Raw genomic sequence first — 21192 nt, forward strand, 5'->3', positions numbered from 1 at the left:
TAACCGTGTGCAATGCATGCCACTACCTCCAATATATATATGGGAGTAAGTGTTGGCCCGCAACACTTGTTGCCCAATTACTGAAACCCTAATTCTAGTCGCATGAGTCCAACTTGTTGACCAAGTCCTTCCCAGGCTTAGGTCCAACATCCGACTCACTTTCAGTCGGATCACACATGGTTGGCTCCATTCTCTTAAGTGCATGATCCTGCAAGTTCAGTGTAATACATACAAAGTTTGAGTCAACAACGGCTCCTAACATTACATGCCACCTCTCAAGCATAAGACAAACCTTTTTCAATGCAACTTTCGTCCAAATCCCCTTTCCTCACTATATACATTGCCAAGCTATAGGCCACTAATTGCCACCCCTTTATAGATCAACTCTCTTTGATCTGTGATACGTGATTCATTCCACAAAAAAACTTTATCGGAATCCTCGGTTAACTCTGAACCGAGTTGTGTATGGCCATGCTTCCGAATCATATCACTCGTAAGGGCCTAGAGAATATATCTCTAAGTCAGAGCGGGGCAAATCCTATCTTGGCTATCCATGTCATAGAACTTGTTTTCACAGCCGACCTGCTATGTACATTTATAACTGCCTATTATTGAAAGGACACGGATGTCATCTAGAGGGAGGGTGAATAGGCGTTTAAAAACTTTTCCTAGATGAGCTTAACAAATGCGGAAAACCTATATACTATGATTCACCTATGTGCACCAACAGCTTGGGTAAAGAGATAACCGAGGCACGCGAGAGATGATGATTTATCCCAAATTTCACACTCTTGCGAGCTAATCTCCGTTGGAGAGGTGCGGTGGCTTAGTGCTCCCGAACGACACAAGAGGCCTCACCTTGAGGTGTGGTTGCTCGATGCACATCAACACCACAAAGGCCTCACCCTCCACGAAGGCCTCAAGTTATTCTCCGGTGACCCTTGCCACAAAGGCCTAGGTCACGGTTGGGGCACACGTGTCCACAACTTAATTGGAGGCTCCCAACAAATCGCCACAAAGGCCCCAAATCTGTCTAGGGTTTCAAGAACCCAATAGTAACAACTTTCTTGCTTTCACTTCCACGAATCACCGTGGAGAACACAAACCGATGCACAAAATGCAATGGCAAGAACACCACAAAGATGCTCCAATCCTTCACTCTCAAATTCCAACAAAGCTACTGAAACTATTGGGGAAATAAGAGAGGAAGAACAAATGAAATCCACAAAGAACTCCAAGTTTCTCCAAGATCTAGATCTAGGTGGTTCCTCTCACAAAGAGAGGTATTTGATTGGTGAACATGTAGATGTAGATCTTCTCTATCTTTTCTCTCAAATGGATGCAAGATTCATTGAAGGGAGAGGGAGATAACAAGCTCAAAGAAGGTCAATAATGGGGACAAAAACGAGCTCAGAAGTTAGGGAACCTTTGGAGAAGAAGACCCCTTAAATAGGTTCCCAAAAAACTGACCATTATGGCCAAAATCGCGTCTCGGTGGCAGTACTGCTATTTCTGGGCGGCACTTCCGCCCCTGGAAATACCTAAAATATTTCGATACGAAAATCTTAATAACTTTTGCATCCGGACTCCGATTTCGATGATCTTGGGATCGTTGAAATCACAACAACAAGGTTTACAACAATATGTATAGAAACAATATAGTCCATCAGGGTAGGGTAGAAACAAATGAGTAAAGGTTTTAACTATCTATAAAAGACAAACCGGTAAAATCACCAATTTTGAAAATGCAATAGAGAATGCATATGAAATCCGTTTTCGATGAAATAGAGTTTGTCATGAAGATTAACACAAGCTCTAAATCCTCTCATGGATAAGATCCAAATAACAACAAAGAAATATGATGCAAGCATGTAAAGGTTTAAGATCTCCGAATGATATGATCGAGTTACTCACTCTAGAGCCCTCTTGATAGTATGGCAACTAAACTATAAACCGATCTTCAACTACACCATGAGACCGGTAAGAATGAACCCTATCAAGAGCGCGTTCCTCTTGAGCTTGATGATGACGATCTTGACCGCAACAAGATGGAACACGTTTCCTGATTGTGCTTTCTTGACGAAGTCTTGTGGATTGCTCCCCCATAATCCACCATGGGAGATCTACTTCTTCGGTCATCTTCACATATCCATGATCACCATATGGATGGAAAGCTTCAAGCATATGATCTCTTCGAGTTGGCTCATCTTGAACTTGTACTTCATTTCTTCATTCTTCATCATGTTGATGTCTTGAAGTTAATTTTGAGGCCTCACTTCATCTTCATATTCAAGACATACTTGACACTTGATATTCTTCATCAATTTCTTCTTATTGCAACCATAAAGCCAACATATGGTTCAAGCATTGCCTATGGACAACTCCTACAAATATAACTCAATGCAAACATTAGTCCATAGAGATTGTCATCAATTACCAAAATCACACATAGGGGCTCCATGCACTTTTAGTTATGGAACCATATTTGATAGATTCTAAGTTGGTCGATCCACAACTCGGATCATGCGATTGTATCATATCTAAGGATTCCATTGTTTGAGACACACAAAGGACAATTTTCTTGTTGCGTCTCAATATGGGCCAGTTTGTCTCACTAGACACTTTAGCCGAGCTAGTATATTCCATGTTCACTAAAGGACAACGTTAACTTTATGAATACAACAAAATGTGTAACATACATTATTGACTATAGGGAATATTTCCAACATGTGATGTGCGCCACTACGCTCCCCTGGTGCAGCTGGGCGGCCTATCTCGGGTTGGCCTTCACAATGGCCAAAGAAGTGACCCCATGTCATGCAACAACGGTAATCTCCTCTAGGGTTGATGACGTGAGTGGAGGTTACCCTGATGCATTCTGGTGGAGGGTGGATGCACATGTTGTGGATTTGGGATCCCACCTAGATCCATCGTTGGCGAGGCCCATGGCTATTTGGCGGCGAGTTAGGGTCTGGCGCGTGGCTGCTAGGGTTGGTGGGCAGCATCCGGTAGGTGCGGTGGAGGTTGCAGTTCAGTGTTTGGTATACGCGGTGGGACGAGTGGACTAGGCGATGCAGAAGCCTCGCTGGTCGCGAACGCCTCTACCCCGGAGGGGGTGGGGGAATCAACCAGCCACCTAGCGTTTTGATGTACTACAATCAAAAAAATTCAATACTTGATCATATTTGTGCTTATCCTTGTGAGTTGATCTTCTAAAATCCAGCGTCGGAACTTTATTTTAATAAAACATGACTCAACTTATAAACCAAAACATAACCACATTTAATGTTCTTCAATGAAAATATTTCACTGGATAACATTAAATGTGGTTATGTTCTGGCCAACTATTATGGAGCAGTATATTTATATGGCTACCAATCTTTGGTTGGCTTAATGTATGAATGTTAACTCTATTGCTCATTTATTTTAACCAGATGTATAATGTTTGTATCCGTTTTGAATTGAGTACACATCCATGATCAAACCTACACTCATAATCTAGTTACATCCGCTCTGCATTTGAATTCGACAACACATCCATATTTATTTCCAAAACACAAAAGAATCCATGTTTGCAAAAAAAGAAAAGGTCGGCCGGCCAGGCGAGGAAGAACAGCGACCGTGGAGCCGACCCAAGATATTACCTGGTTTTGCCGGCAAATCCAACCAAACCAGAAGCCTGGGAGCTCCTTTCCGTGCCGTCTCCTTCCCGTGTCCTTTCCTATTTGGCGTTCCGTTTCGTTCTCGCTGGCACCTGCTGCCGCGTTCCTCTCTGCCCTCCTCCCTCCACCACCAAAAATTTCCGACCCGATTCCGCCCTCCGCCCCCCGCCCCTGCCGCGGCAATCCGCTAATGCGCCCGGGCCCCGCCTCGTCGGCGAGATCGGCGCTCGGTGTGGCCCCATTCGCTGCGGCGACCTCACCGCCGGCGAGGCGCCGCCGCGGTCGGATAGAGGCGGTCCTGCGCTGGTTGATTGATCCCTTGCCTGTAAGGAACCCTAAAGCTTGATTCTTTTTTTCCTTCCGAACCATCCCTAGCTTGATTCCGATTGCTGTAGCAGTGGTACGTTACGTCCTGTCCTGTTCATGCGACGGAGGATCTTTTCTTGATTTCCCGTGGCTGCGAGCAATCGAATCCAGCTGAGCTAATTTGATCCTTCTTCATTGGCCCCTAAAATCGGTAGTACCGTATGTAAAACAAACATTGCACACACTGATAATTTTCTTGCAGTCCAATCTGACCCGTCCTGTTTATTTTACTGTGGGGATCAGATCGTCAAGAAAGAAAGATGTTAACTGTGTGTTCTTGATTTGTATATCGCAGCAACCCGCAACGGCCATGGTCTGCATCATTAGACGAGCGAAACCGCTGCTCTTGTCCTGAAGAGATGAATAGTTCAGCTTTCTAAGGCAGTCTCAGAGCCAGGTGGGAGGAGGACAGACATTGTTCGTAGATCGCCTTCAACCCTTTGCTTTGCTTCAGATGAACAGCCAAGTTGGGTCCAACAACCAGAAGAACTTGGATGTGGTCTACCAGGATCTCACTACGATTCTTGGTCTTGGCAGGTTTGACTCCGGGAACCTCGCTCCTGGCTTGCCCCTCAAATGTGATATGGATCCCATAAATTTGGTCCGTATCAGGAACTTGTCCTTCGAGAATGGACTTAAACCGGCTGAGAGTTCGGGTGATAGTCTGCAAGACGTGTCTTCTACTAGCGAGAGCCCGCAAGCGGGGAAAGTCAAATTCATGTGCAGCTTTGGTGGGAAGATCCTGCCGAGGCCTAGCGATGGGGTGCTCAGATACGTAGGTGGGGAAACACGTCTCGTATCGATATCCAGAAACTTCTCGTGGAAGGAACTTGTGCATAAAACCCTCTCGATCTACAGCCAGCCTCATATCATCAAGTACCAGCTCCCTGACGAGGACCTTGATGCTCTGATTTCTCTCTCGTGTGATGAGGATCTTCAGAATATGATGGAGGAGTACTACAGCCTTGAGAAGGCCAATGGCTCGACGAGGCTTCGCATATTTCTTGTCTCCCTGACTGAGTGTGAGGATTCGTCGTTGAGTGCGAGAAGCTTGGAGAGTGAACCGGAATATAATTTTGTCGTGGCTGTGAACAATCTGAAACAGAGCACCAGTGGCAACAATTTGGTTGGCCAGTTGAGCCAGCAGTTAGATGATTCCCTACTCCCTTGCCGAGACTCAACTGTCTGTCAGACGGATAGAGAGAGTGGAGGTACAGCGTTGGCTGGAACAGCCTTAAACGAGTCTTCCTCTCAGTTTTTCCTTGCTCCATACTCACAACAGATGGTGGCTGAGTCAGCAGCCACTTCCTCCCCAAGCTTAAATCGGCAGAGGACCACAAAACAGTCTAGGCTGTGGATGTCTGGAGACAAATCAACAATGAACCAAGAGCATGAGAACAGAAATGAAGTTTTCAATGAATCAAATCTGAAATCCATACTCCCGGACCATCAAGATAAGAAACAAAATTATGCAGACACAGCTGCTGGAATTGGATCTTCTGCCCCCCATCTTCAAATTCAAAGGCAGGCGAAAGATTCGGGTATTCCTCGAAATGAGAGTGACTTGAGTTCACATACCAACTATGATATGTTTACTCCAATGGAGAGGCCCTTTTATTCTGAAAAGGTGCCCATGCATCTAGAGAGTGCTAGTTGGGTATCTGGACTGCACGAATACTCTGGTCAAATTCATGGCATGCCTCATGCCTTTTCTGATCCTTTGCTGAACGATCGCACTGAAGTACCTGCATCCAATTTGTCATTAACCTTTGATTCATACATACCACCATCATTTTCCCAGAAAGTATGTCAAGCTAATGAGCTGCAGAGAACAATAAGCGGGACTAGGCCAGATCTTGTATGTGTTAATCCACCTGAGATTGCTCAAACTGACGAACCAAAGTACATCGTTTCTAATCATATCGATCAGTGGTACAATCAAGGAGTTACTGGTCCAGCCACTTCAGCGGCAGCAGTATATTACCAACAAGATAGTCTGTCTAGTAACATGTTACAAACAGGCCACAATGGTGGTCCTGTTGTTAAACAGCAGGAGAAGTTTTATCATCAGGAGAACAGCGCAGGTCCCAGTGTGGCTCCCCAGTGTGTTGATATAGGGTTAAATCTGAACCGCGCACGGGATGCACGGCTGTCCTCAAATGAGTTGGATGCTCTAGAAAGCTCAGGTCTGACATCGATGCTTGCTACTGATAATTGCCACTCGCATCTTCTTGATGGATGCCCTAATGGATCTCTAACAGAGAATGCAGATCGTGGATCTCACATGGAGAAACTGAATTCAGGGCGTGTTGTTACAAGTTATGGAACTGCTGGTTGTGTGCATGGCAATGGTAAAGTTACTCCTGGACCACACATTCTGCTTCCTATAGACCCTTTTGAAGCTTTTGCACCACAGCGATCAGTGGAAAATGGGCCATCCGGTGCATATGGGAACGGAATTTTTGACCAGTCATTGGTGCATAGCTCTGGTTTGGCCACCTCTCCACCTATTGGGCTAAGTAATGCTGATCTTAATGTAAACATGCATGGCAATGAAACTTTCAAGGATGGGGTTCCTCTTCTTGATCAGCGCAATATCACCTTCGGTGATATAGGAGTAACTGGATTTAATCATGCCATCAATAGTGAGAACATGAATCTGAAGGACAGAATGCAAAATAACATTCAAACGGAGGCACCTTTTATTGTTGAGAACGTGATGGATAATATGCATTCAGGCATTCCATCATCCAGACCAATTCTTCAGGCCGAAGTGACAGCTGAAGAATGGCATCAAGTGATTATTTCATCAAACAAGGATGATGATGCTAGGAGCAATGGGCCAGAGTTAGCTAATGAGGTATGTTCGATCTTATATATTGAGCATTCTATTCATGCCATTCAAGTGTTTGAGCATATCTTGTTTTTTGACCTGAAGCATATCATATTTGTCATTCGAAATATTAGGATTATGATGATAAAGGTGCTGTAGATGGGTCCATGAGTGATGCTCAGATAGCTGAACTTGAAGCCAGCGTGTATGGCTTACAGGTGCACCTCTCACTCTACATTTGTTTAGCAATTTGCAGTAATCTTCCAAGGAAGATGGCTACTTGCTTCAGAATTGCATATGTATCCGTAACAGGCAAGTCATAGCAGCATGTTGTTGTTTTGATTTTTATGACCAGATCATAAGAAATGCTGACCTTGAGGAGTTACGCGAATTGGGATCTGGCACGTTTGGAACAGTGTACCATGGAAAGTGGCGAGGGACGGATGTTGCTATCAAACGTATCAAAAAAAGCTGTTTCGCTGGGAGATCATCTGAGCAAGAGAAACTTGTGAGTAACATATACATTAGTCTTTTTTAGTAACAACTAAAGACCTTGACAGAAATTTGTGAGTTTTAACAATTAGTTCTCTGCATGTGATGTGCTTTTGCATATTAGTTCATGTTTAAGATTCCTGTCCACTGATAAAAATATCTGGAACTGCCTTCTTGATAGAGTACATGCATATTTTATTCTGTTTCACGAGCATAATGCCAACCCTTTATTTACAGACCAAAGACTTTTGGAGGGAGGCGCAAATTCTTTCCAAGCTACATCATCCAAATGTTGTTGCTTTCTATGGTGTGGTTCCTGATGGAACAGGGGGAACATTAGCAACCGTGGCAGAATTCATGGTGAATGGATCACTAAGGAATGTTCTTGTAAGGAAGGACAGGTGAGCTGTGTATATTTCTGTTCAGTGCCTTCCATTCAGCTCAGTGCCACTGTTATGTCACTTTTACTAGTTCTCTGCAGAATGTTTGATCGTCGGAAAAAGCTCATCATTGCTATGGATGCGGCATTTGGGATGGAATATTTGCACTCGAAAAGCATAGTCCATTTTGATTTGAAATGCGACAACTTGCTTGTTAACATGAGGGATCCTCAGAGGCCCATCTGCAAGGTAACTTTAAATCCACCTGAGACGCCGGGCTGGTTATTAGAAAGTTCTGTTTTTGCCAATAAACAGCAAATTGCCACCTTAGTTTTTTTCCTTCAATTCTAATGTATGTGGACTGTTTCATTACTAATCTGTAACCATCGTCAGGTTGGAGACTTTGGATTATCTAGAATTAAGCGCAACACTTTGGTTTCTGGTGGTGTACGGGGCACCCTACCATGGATGGCACCGGAGCTGTTGAATGGCAGTAGCAGCCGAGTGTCTGAGAAGGTAAAGTCTTCCATCAAACTCCAAATCAATGTTTACATGTACAGCAGTGTACGCTTGACATTAACTACTGCATACATGTAGGTGGACGTGTTCTCTTTCGGGATAGTCTTATGGGAGATCTTGACTGGTGAGGAACCATATGCGAACATGCATTGCGGTGCTATCATAGGTAACTTAAACTATACACCTCCTTTTTCGAGTACCTTTCAATATTGATCAATTGTCAAAAGACAGCATCCCTCATCAATTCACACTATCTCATCATCTAGAAGCTTGTTAACAATAGTGTGGCCAGATCCTCTTAAGTAACTTTTGCATGCTTTCTGTGAGAAGGCGGTATCGTCAATAACTCTCTCCGGCCTCAAATACCTGAAACCTGCGACCCTGAATGGCGAAAACTGATGGAGCAATGTTGGTCAGCCAATCCTGATGTCCGCCCATCCTTCACCGAGGTCACAGACAGGTTGCGAGCCATGTCAGCGATGCTTCAGTCAAAGGGACAGGCTCCAGAAAACAGATGAAGCTACACACAATCAACTAGCAACATATTTGTCAGCAAGGAGATGGATCAGATCACTCCCCACTGGCGCCTTTATGTGCATAGATAGAGTATATTCTATACATACATGTATTTACGGGTCACGGTGTGTATTCTATTCCGATGTATCTATGCTTCCTTTTTTCCTTACCAATTTTGTAGGGTTTCTGAAGTAATGACGTGTATCTATCCGAGTTAACTTGTACTGAAGGCATCTTCTGGCCTTGGTCAAGTTTTTTTTTGGCATCTTCTTTTGTAGATCGTGAACTTGTGATGGTCTACCAAACCACTCAAGCTTTTCTCTTTAGGGACTTTGCTTGTAAAAATATATGACACTATAAGTGTATAGAAGATGAACCGGCAAAAGTATGTTGGCTTGCCATTTTTTGAAAGTGAAATTGAGAAATAAGTGATTTTGCTGCTGTGTTCTTTGTGATTTGTGAGATTATGGGAGTTGGTAACTGTTTACTGTTAAACTGCACTAGGCGAAATGGGTACCTGAACTCTTGAAGCCCCATCAGCTTCTACCAAATCTCCTGCATCTGGGCAGATGGAGGATGCGCGACCAGTAGGCAGCGCAGTGAGAACAGGCCATCGGTCTGGTGGCAAGGCATGTGGAAGCGTGCTGCCCACCTGGGTTCGAACCTTGAGCTCGACAGGGGCTGCTTAGGAGTTTTTTTTTTATAAAAATTGCTAAGACCTAGTCACAATGGGAGTATCATAGGTAGTATCATGCATTCCATGCATGCAAAATGCTGATGTGGCAGTGCAATTAAGGATGAGAGAGAGTGTACTAGTATCATAGGTAGATACTGTATCATAGCACATAGTACTAGAAAAAATAATGTCAAGTAAATCTTGTACATATATTTGCATTGAGATTCTACAAAACAATTAATATATGGAGACTATGATACTAGTATATGATACCATGCATTGTGGAGATAGGAACATCTAGTAGTATCATACGCATGATACTTCTATATGATACTATGCATTGTGACTAGTCTAACGGGTCTAGTATTTTTTGTTTAAGTTAGGTGGTGGCTTTGGCTACATGGGACCATGGTAGTCTAGGCGGCGGCAGGCTTCAGCGACGTTGAGGCTTGCCTCTCGGCCGCAGTGTGACCATTTGTTGGTTTGGGTACTCTCAAAAAGAAAATTGTTGTTTTGGTACGCTCTGTTCAGCTAGTCCTTGAAATTGATGGTCGGTTTGGGAAGAAATCCTTACTTTTGCTGATGATCGCGACACCGATGTTGTGCGCCATGATGTGCAGGCGCCACTGCAGCCCTGCGGCGGCCTCATTGCTGTTGACGCTCTTGGTGACGAGGATGGCTGGGTGCAGGTGGGTCGGGGCAGCCGCTTCGGCCACGAGCCATCAGCTTCGCTTCAATGAAGGCCTCAAGCGTAGTATCGCCTTCAAACGTTGGGCTCGTGGAAGATGTTTTCGGTGCCTCGAGCGTGATCACCAAGTCAACACTTGCACGGCACCCTTCAGATGCATCCGGTGTCGTCGTCCTGGTCATCGGGAGCATTTCTTCCGTGCGCACTTTCCCACTGCTCATTCTCACTCTCCGGACACTCGTGCTTGTTCTCCGGATGCACGCGTTCCCTTCCAGTGGAGCCACTCTCCGCCTTCTCAGCCTTGTCGTTCCTCGCTGCGCTGGAGTGGGGTCGAGGTCATGGGCCACTCGTCGTCTCCTGCAACATCACCACCAAGGACCTATCCATGGTGTTGTGAGTAGTTCAATGTCAATGCCAGTTCAGACTCCTGCTTTCCGTGCCAGCTTGCCTTGCTGCGCATGGAATTCACTCAGTTGGTTGCTACGCGCATCGAGGAGGCGACTCGCCTCCTCCGTGAAGAGGTGGCAAGTTTCAAATTGTTGGTGTTGGCACATGTTGGTGATTCTTTGGAGCCGACAGATGCATGTTCTTATGGTGAACATGATCTTGCCACCGTGCAGGTTTCACTTCGGCTTGGCTCCGCTGAGGAGAATTCATTTGTGGTTGAGGAAGAATATCTCTATAAAACTACAGTTGTTTCTCTCTTGGCTCCGGTGTTGCAGATCACGCCAGAGCGACATGAGTTGCGTGGTGATTCTCCTGTGGTGCTTCCGTTGGTGTTATGCTCTTTTGAGACCTTGGAGGTGGCCATGACACCCCCGCCACTGCAGTCGAAGCCTTGCCAGTCCCTCGCCTCTTTGGACTGTGGAGCATTGTTGGCACCTAGTGCTGAGGCTCTTTTCGCAAAAGAGCTTTGCGGCTTGCTCACTAGTTTGGAGGCGGCTAGCCCTGGATATGGTAAGGACAATGACTGCGTCTTGGCAGGAAAGGCCTTAGAGGATATGCTCAGGAGAGTGGTGAAGTCTCTCAAGAAAGTATCTATCAGGAGCAAAAGAAGGAAGAAAGCCAGCTGATTAGTTGTTGGACTATTTTAGGTTGTTATGTCCTTTTAATGGGTTTTCTTTGAGAGCGTTGTGCTCTTGGGTTATCGATTCTAGTTGGTTTAGAGGTTGCTTTTTTGGTGTTCTTCTCTCGTAGGTGTGGTGTTGCTATGAGCTTGGCCCTATTGTTATAGGTTTTCGCCTAGTTTTCTCCTAAAAACTAAACAACTTCTTTTTAATTAATAGATGAGGTAAAGCCTTTGCCTCCATTTCAATTTTTTTTGTCATGGCCCTGTTTGTTCTTCCCTGCCTAGAGCACATGGGGAAATCCAGATCTGGCCGGTCGGATTAGGTGCCGGCATTAGCACCATGGTGTTGTTTCCTTCTTGAAGAAGTTGCCGGCTCGTGGAGTCCCCATAATCGCGTATGGAGTCGGTGTTGGAAGCCGCTCAGAGCATGGGCCTCCACGGGGCAATGTGCACCGTGGTTGACATTTCTCGGTCGACACCTTCCTCCGATCTGGTCGGTCCCTGCCATTCACTCCCCAACTCCTGTAGGCGCTTATAAGTGTGCAGTACCTTGGTCTGTGCCATCCTACAGAGACTTGTTATGGGAGTCGGGGCTGCTCAACCGAGGTTTCCATCTTTGGGCATGAGCAGTCTTGGTGGGTGACTGTGCAAGGTAGGTTTTCGTTGTTGTTTGTTGTGGTATATCATACTTCTACATTATTACGAGATTGGGAATCTCTACTTCGAAGATGGGGAGATGCACTCCGGACTCACTCAAGCATTATGATGTTTGTCATCGTCTGCTCAAACACGTGATTTAGTCGTTAGTCTCAGGAACATGGATAATACAGAATGAGTAAAAGAGTACATGCCGGTTAACGATCATAGCATAATAGTTTCACCTCGAGTTATGTCAAATATCGAGAAGAAATATGACATGCTCAGAAAAGTAATACAAACAGTTCACATGATAAAGATTTTCGTGTTATATGTGGGAATCATTGCGGTTATCCAGCGCTCGATGTTGATTATTGCTGAATTCGGGACATGGCCACATATATCCGAACTCACAGGATCACACACATAAAAGATAAACGATATTTAGAATGTAAGTGCGATAGAAGATACGAATGAAGTGGTTCCGCAAGTGGTTCTGAGCGGAGTTGTCCGAAATGTAATCAGGAGTGTTCAAAATGTTTCTGGGCATAGATGGAAAACATCAAAAGGTTATAGAAGCATATGGAAGGTCCAAAATATTATGTAGAAGATTTAGGATGGTTCCGAAGTGGAAGTCCTGGAAGGGCACCATGGACTAGGGCTGCATGGGCCCTCCTAGGCCAGCCGCACCATGGGGTGGGGCGAATCCTAGTCCAATTAGGAATACTCCCTAGGTCGGTTTGGAGAGGAGTCCATATGGACTCTGGCTCCACCAAATTCAGTTTGGTTAAAGGGGGGCCATCACACCCCTATATAAAGCGAAGGGATAGGGGATGGCCAAACCTAATACCCTAGCTCGCACCACCCCACCGCCCCAGGTGATGGCTCTTGTGTGCTTCATGTGGATGATCATTGGGGTTAAAGATAGAGCTGGTACAAATCCTGCACGGTTGCGGATGATGGCAATGGTCGCGGGCGCGTTCACCTTCTTGAAGGCGTCACCGATCCTCTATTCTTTCCATCCCGCCCCGGGAACTAGGGGAAACCCTAGATCCAGTTGTTGGATCGGGCAGTGGCAGCATTTCGATGTTGTCCCCTCGTTGGAGGCTATGTCGAGGTTGTTCTGGGAGTGCCATGACGGCAGCTAGAGTCAGGAGGTGGCCACTTCTTAGAGCTTGGGTCTTCGGAGCGCCATGTACACTTTGCCGACGTCTGCTCGTCATTGCTTCCTATAGGTTCGGTCAGGTCCTGCCGCCCTCTCGCCTTCTTATGGGTGGGCCGTACGTCGACGTGTACCTTCCTAGGGTTAGGGTCGTGCTAGGTAGTCCTGCTATGGATGTGGCGCTGTTTGAGAGCTTGTGCCCTTACCTAATGCCATTGTTGGCCGGTGGTTGGGCAAGGCGTTTGCTGTCGTGTGTTGTAAGCCGAATGGCATCATGTGCTTGGTTTTTTTTTGTCTAATTTACCTTATAAACTGGATCAAGTTTTTTTTCTATTTTAAACTTCATACAAAGACCCTCAGATCTCCTATAGGTTCTCGAAAAAAGAGCTAAGCTAGATCAATCAGGATCTGAGGCTTTAAAGATCACTACCCATCCCCGTCAAGCGCCGATATGTTTCCCTGCCATGCCAGCGGTCTCCATTCCTCGATGAAGATGGACATTTAGAATCATTAGGTTGATTAATGAAGCTAAGCTCAAAAGTCATTTTGTTCCTATCATTCCACAAGCAAGGCCGCAAAATCAATCCAAATTACACGGAGTGTACGACCCAATAGAGTTTGTGCTACGATAATGAAATCCCCAGCCCCTGATTTCATGAGAACATAAGAAATTACCTAACACATGCCCACATAAATTTGGTTTTATGATGGTGGAAATAGATATGATTGGTATTTAAGACTCTCCACAAAGAGTACAATGGCCACTAGAAGGCCCATGAATGTGCAAAATGTTATCACTGGTGGGAAGGCGACCCCTAATAAGTTAGCGAGTTGCCACTATAAGATCTAAATCTTAAATTGCGCCCATTTTCAGAACTTAGGGCATGTACAATGGTGATATCTTAGCAATGCCACATAGGATAAACACTGAGATGGAGGAAAGAGAAAGATGAAAAAAGACTTTGCCTTCTCTTAGCTAAGAGATCATCTCTTAACATAATCTCTCACCACATATTTAGGATGTCGCGTTACTAAAGATAAGACTAAAAAATAACCCATGTACATCATGTTTTATTGTTATATCTAGATTACGTGACGGGATTAAGATAAAATAGTCTTATCAATCATTGCACATGCCTTTAGGTAATGCGGAATCCAATTAAACTTACTCTGCCACTAAATTACATAGTTTTTCGACCACTAAGTTACAAAAAATTTAGGAGGGGGAAGACCGTTTATTTGAAACTTGTCATTTTTATCTAAGCTACATACTTACAAATTTGACTTTAAAAAATAGCACACACATACATACGTGCATCTTTTACATGTATAATTTATATTTGAAATTTTTAGAGGTCTAGAAATACGTTTTTCTTGCCCACACTGTAAAACGGGCTCCATTGCACCTAGGTGCTGATGCGTATTTCTCGGAATGGTCACTGTAGTTAGAAAAGTGAAAATTAGGATCACTCAATACTCTTCCCTGGCTCACTGTGGTCACCGTGCGCATTAGACTATGTCTGACGCTGATGTGGTATACATTTGACTGGCTTGACTAGACTTTCATGAGACACAACACCAACGCGAGAGTTTCTCTGCAAAAAGACCAGAATGTGGCGGTATTAACGCAATTACCAGTTACCCCACCCTCCCCTGGTGAATTGGATCGTTTGAGAGGAAGTCAAGGCGGAGTCACCCGTGTGCCTGCTGCAGCGGTGATCGTCGACAGACGATCTTGTTTCCAGAAAAAGGCATTAATTCCATGTGTAAGAACTAAGAATCAGTATTCAGTAGGTGAGAAAAAAATTAAATGTGGCAATGCATGAGACCAGCCAGTATCGTGCAGGACCAACTTAGAATGAATATAGAGGGGAAGGCACACTTGGGTTTGGACTCCCTGCTAAAAAATTATGGCCCACTTTTGAGTAAGATGATGAATTCATGTAAAACAAAGGTATATTGGTGTATAGAAACTCAGCTAGTTTTATATCTATAGTTCATCAATCATTTGTCTTCCACCAATTGATCGACCTTCCACCACGTGAATGTACTTTTTTTTTTTGAAACAGGGTGTAAACATAGCCGCTCACAAATACGTCATATACTCACCTTTATGAACGCACACACACCATATCCTTATGAGCATCTTCGAGAGACTGAGTTCAAGAACTAATGATCCGAAGTGTCTTAAAATTAATGAAGTCATCACAAACGTCTCGCTGTCAACGGGAACGTCGTCTCTCACTGAAAAAAAATTCTTCTTGATGAGACACCAAAGTATTAAAACTGGGGTTTGAACTCTGCCGACCTGCCCAGGGCAGCCGGGGGTCTGCACGATACTTAGGCCTAAAGTTCCACAAAATACAACTTAATAGTAGAAAAAAGTAAGCAAAATAGTCAGCTAGAAAAATAACACATGCCATCTGTGGACGTAACTATTTTCTAGGTCCACCCCTGTATGTGTGGTCACAAATTAAAATGTTCCATTCGAAAAAGGTATTCAATTTGTGCTTTTTTGTTTGAACTCCCTGTGAGAAAATGCGACAAGTAGAGAGAAAAAGGTTCCCGAGAAACTTATTGATAATTTATTTGGCATTCAGTTCATTATACATGTTACATTGGTGCATAATCTATATTTACCGATAACTTATTTGCATTCAATTAAATATACAGGCTGACAACAAAAAAAGGTTACTATATGTATTAGCTAGCTTGTTACTTCCACCTTAACCGCCCTGCAGACGTTTACACCATGTTCTGGCAGCTTGATGCTTCTACGTTTTGCATACTAGACCCCAGCACCCTGCAACGGTTTATGTGTCTCCCTTTCATCAAAGATACTGTCGTGGAACATGCAATGGAAGCCGAAGGAACTGTAGGAATTGCTGCCGTGAACTTCCCTGTGCCTTTCATGCCTACGATGTTCCTAAACAACATTGAGGTGCAATTGAAGAGATCAGATCCAGGAAGAATACTTCAAAATGTAGAAGCTCATACTTGCATTATATAGGGAAAACAAGTATTTACATATGTATTGATCCATTATTAGGTACCAAATACACTGCAGATGTCAAAAATTCAATAGGACATAAAGTGGGTGGACTAGATCAAGGGAGAGTAGAACATTAGATTTGCAGAAGATTTCTTATATACAAGAAAGAGTTCATTGCGGAAGATTTCTTGACCCTAGAAGGAAACACTTTGTTGAACTCTGCATCAGAATGTTCATAGAGATTGATTCGATGGGTGCTGCATATGGTTTGGGGGTACCGGGTAATACTTCCTCGAACTTTCTCTATTAAGTCTGGCTTGTGCTTCCATAGGCCACCAAGACTTAAAACATTGTAAAAAACATGAAAAGGGTATTCGTGGTATCATAATCTCAACCATCGTACCTCTAATCCTGAACAGGTACCATTTAATCTCAGCAGTCTTTGTGTTTCACTCAAAAAAAAAAAATGTTTCAGCCTTGGGTGTCTATGATAGCACAAGCCATTAAGTTTTACATCTAAGTGAGATACATTTAGTTGATTTAGGGGTCATACTTGCATGTGATTTTGGTACTAATTTTTTTTTCCTGTGAGAGACTGCAAGAGATGTATATTAATATTCAACATCAATCTGTTCCATGATTATTTACAGTGCCATGTCAACAATTTGTCCAAGGGCCAGAGTGGCCTAAGCGCTTGCTCTTAAATCAATCCATATTATCTTTTTTATTACTTAGCTACTAATTATTAAATTGAGAAATATACATATAAGTGAAGGTGCATCAGTGCGACACCTTAGTGTTAATCCCTATTAGTTAGTACAGATTGATGAATTAGTGTTAAGCACCCTACAAATTATGGAAGTAACTAACTAATTACATTATTAATTCCTTGAAAGCTTACTACATGTACTTGCCACAAAATTAGTTAGTTACTTCCATGTTAACCGCCTTGCAAGAGAGGCTACCATTGTGGCCTCGTGGTTTTGTGCTTTTGTGCTATGCATACTACACCGTTGCACCCTTCAGCAGCCAATATCTCTCAATTTCATCAAAGATATGGTCGCTCGTGAGGAAGTCATGGGCGTAGGAACTGTCCTAAGCGTGTACATGAACTTCCCTATACCTTTCATGCCTACGATGTAAGTAAACACCATCGAAGCGGAATGCAATGGATACATAAGTTTAGGAAAAGTATTATGGAGAAAAGGGTAGAAGCTTGGATTTGTGTTGTGGGAGGATGCACATTGTATATATGTATAATTTTATATGGGTGAATTTAGTATTCACATATATATCGATCTATTATGACTTACTAAATACGATAGATTCAAGAATCTGATAGGACATAAAGTGGGTGGACTAGATCAAGGGAGAGTAAATTAGCAGCATTCTTATACAAGAAACAGTTTGCTGGACAGTTTTCGTGACGATGGAAGGATACCCTATGTTGAACTCTGCACCACGAGATGCATAGAAATCGGTTTGATGGATACAGCAGGGGTTGAGCCTTTTAGGTTCAACTTGACACTCGCAATAAGCTTGAGATCAATCACGATGCAACTTGCCTATCTCTACCATGGATTCATTGCAAATATATATTTATGATTTTCAAAATGTTTATATTCATAGAACATACATATCATAAACTGTGGTGACATCAGCTTTTTCTTAAAGTTGTCATGTTTTTTAGACAGAGTTGCTATGTTGGATTTCATTTAGATGGAGGAAAGATAATGAAAAAAGAGAAGATTGTCTTCCATTAGCGATGGTGATAATGCGGCACAGGTTCTCCCCTGCGTGTGTGTTAGGTGTGTTTGGTGACTTTCAACAACAGCCTTGGCAAGCGGGAATGGCAACACAAGTGGACCGCATTCTTGATGGTCCTCCTCGGTACCAAGCCACGATTTCTAGGGTGAAAACTCAATGTTTAGCTTTCATTGGCTGTACATGGAAATGTCCTTTGCTGAAGGCTTTTTTTTTTTTGGAAAAGTGGACTTTCTCTAGGGTGAAAACCCAAGATCTACTATCGGGAGACGACAATGCTTGTGTATTGTTTCCTTCTTAGAGGCGTTGATTTTAGAGAATCTCGTTTGTAGTTCAGGTGTTCTCTTCGGTGGTGGTTAGAGTGCTACTATTGCTAGTGGTTCATCGGTCTTTGTTTTTTTTCTTGGTTGTGTGCATTCGTGATGACTTTAAACATCTTGTTGATGCATAGACTGGGTATAATTGGTATCTTCAAGATATTAATATATTCCCTTTATCGAAAAAATGTGGTGACCTTTTAGAAAATAAGAGAAGTCTATTTCTCTATTGTATCTGATGAGGAGTCGTTTCTCTGATCTTTCACGATGCACCTTGATGATCCATAGGACCGATAGATCTTGAACTCCTTTGACAGATTCAAGGATACTCAAGCACATATGATTACTCTTGACAGACTCAAGAACTCTCACACCTTTATTGGATAACCGGACGACGTCCAAGACGCTGTCACGCACGCCGATCCCATAGGAACGGTGATAGTATGAACTCAAGGTTCTACATATTCTGATTTCAATCTAATCTGAACCTAACCCTATGTCAACACCCGGATTTTTAAGTCCAGATGCCTATTATGCCATACATCGCAATCCCAGGAAGATTGTTGTTGCGAGACATAACAGTTGATATCATAAAGTCATCATTCATTACAAACCATAGTCGTCTTACAAAAGTAGATCACATGATCCAATATTACACAAATAGTTGATCTAATGATCAACGAACACAATACATAGCGGAAGCGTAGAAGTAGTGGACTATCTAATCCACATGCCAACGTTTGACGTCAGAAGATACTCCTAGTTGTCGTAGACGTCCTGCTGTCCGTCATCCTGATACTGCTGCTCCTCTTCATAGTCTGGCCATTTGAATAGCCAGGGACACAGCCGTGAGTACTTTAAAGTACTCGCAAACTAATACTAGTGTAAGTACTCTCAATTTTAGTAATGGGGTGCTAAGCTCTAGGTTTATTTGCATAAAGTCAATTTTAGTTCATAAGCATTTAGTAAAGGACTCTTCAAATGCTAACTAACTCAAGTGGGAACATTAGTGTCATTCCCACAACTCAGTTGTGATTCAAGTCAAGTCACCATTTCAATTCATCATTCCTTCTTACGAAAAACATCTGACAACGGAACAATATGGCCTTTCCAATCGTCTGTAACCGTGGACACGGCTATTCGAATAGATTTACACTCTGCAGAGGTTGCACACTTGTGCCACAACATTTGATTACATCCGTCAGGGATAACCCTGAATAATCGTAACTCAGTACGCGGATCATCAACCATAACCTTTCACTTACATACCCTAGTATAGGCACCTCTCCCCATGAGCTTGGCCTCCCAGTGAAGACAAACCGTCAGCCTGGGAACTGCACAGGGCTTGGGCCGGACATTCACGTCATTTCACGTCATTTCACATCAGTTCACTTTCAACGGAGGCAGCCTCGACATAACCCCTATGACGCTTGTTTAGAGGGAACCCATACCAAGACACATAAACTTCTAGTTAAGCCCTACCCATAATCAGGTATTGTGGGGTACTAAATAATTGGAATGGTATCGCATCCGAACCCAACCATCAGTTTTGATCAAATTCATCATGTCATTCAAGTCATATTCACCTTCAAAATCTTTCAAAGTCATTTCATTTCACATGTTCCCATCTAGAGTAGTCACTTTTATTTGTTAGCACTAGTAACTAGTCATAAGGGGTGCTAACTAGCTTTGATTGCTCTAGGCTAAATTTGATACTCTTGTAGTACTCTATATTTAGACCAAAGTTAACTATAAAAGGAAGCTTTAATAATCAAAGTAAAAACTTGTAAGAATAAAACTTGGGATTGGATCATGAAGCATAAAGTAATAGGTGAGTGTGCCTTGCTCTAATAGAGCTTTGCACTTTTCAAGAATATTAGCTTGCCTTGGTTGGTGTACTGATCAAAATGGTCTTCTTCTCCCTGGAAGTAGACCTCCTCCTCCTACTGGTACTCCTCGGTACTAGCGTCTAAAAACGGATACGAAGTATACAATCACCAAACAATTCTTAATAGCTAGACTAAACACACCATTGATGCACACAAGCTATTCTAGCATCACAACTATATTATTAGGTTGGTTGTCTTTGTTTTCTTCTTAAGAAAAATAATTTCCTCTCATTACAAATATTGCTTAGGGTTTCTATTTAGTTCTTTGAGAAAATAATTTCCTCTCATTGAATCTTGTTAATATTTAATATCCTCAAATAATAATATATGAACCCATGTTGACCAAGGTCAACACTTCATAATCATCATTTGGGAAAATGATATAAATGAGGTGATACACCTCATGCAATTTAATACTAACATAGTAGTGATTTAATGTCATCCCATAATTCAATATGAGATTATGTAGACCATGGTTACTACCTCATATTGAGTTACTTGAGACAAGATTTAAATGAGAGAGAACCTCTCATATGATTTAACAAATAGTTGTGGAAAATTTAAATGGACTAGAAATAGCCATAAAGCCATTACTTATTCTAGCCCATGATCATATGAAGTAACTATGTGATATTTTTACATATTCAGATAGACAATATGAATTGTGATTTTTGAGAGTTGGAATCAACTCAAAAGCATTTTTGGTTGATTTTTAATAATTGTTTGAAGTTGCAAAAGGCCCTGCCTTGTTATTTTTGTCACATTAATTCTACAACGAATCTAGTACTGAGGCTAGTGTAGTTAGTTAGGGAATTTCATAAGCTTTCCAAATATATGAAATTCTGCAAATTTGGTTTAGCCAATTTGATTCTATTTAAATTTGAATAAAGCACCTGTAAGCAATTTGAACTAAATTGAATTAAATGAATTTGAAAAGCTGGGCCAGCGCGGAAAAAATAACGGGCCAGCGGGAGAAAAAGAAAACGGGCCGGCCCAGCTATGCGTCTCGCGCGAGCGGGCCGCCTGACAGTGGGCTCCACTGGTCAGCCTCACTTAAACGTCGAAGGGGTACAGGTTGCTCTGGGACGCACGATTAGATTAGGATCGGACGGCTCACGCGCGTCGTCATCTCCGGCGAGAGAGGGGTACTGGCGCGGCGAGGGTCGGGGTCCAGCGAGCTCACCGGTGCTCCGGCGATGGTCGGCGATGTGCGCAGTGTCGTTGTCAATGG

At 43.1% G+C, this 21192-nt stretch overlaps 1 protein-coding gene across 1 annotated transcript; it reads left to right on the forward strand.

Annotated features, from left to right (window-relative positions):
• Window positions 1–3680: 3680 nt before the first annotated feature.
• On the forward strand, window positions 3681–9185 carry LOC127298868 (uncharacterized). Its single transcript, XM_051328727.2, has 9 exons — window positions 3681–3987; window positions 4324–6888; window positions 6996–7079; window positions 7217–7369; window positions 7591–7754; window positions 7835–7982; window positions 8127–8249; window positions 8331–8418; window positions 8583–9185. The coding sequence occupies exons 2-9, from the start codon at window positions 4483–4485 to the stop codon at window positions 8768–8770; spliced, it is 3354 nt and encodes a 1117-aa protein (XP_051184687.1). The 5' UTR covers window positions 3681–3987; window positions 4324–4482; the 3' UTR covers window positions 8771–9185.
• The last annotated feature ends 12007 nt before the right edge of the window (window positions 9186–21192 follow it).

This window comes from Lolium perenne, chromosome 5 (assembly GCF_019359855.2).
Source record: "Lolium perenne isolate Kyuss_39 chromosome 5, Kyuss_2.0, whole genome shotgun sequence".
NCBI lineage: Eukaryota > Viridiplantae > Streptophyta > Magnoliopsida > Poales > Poaceae > Lolium > Lolium perenne.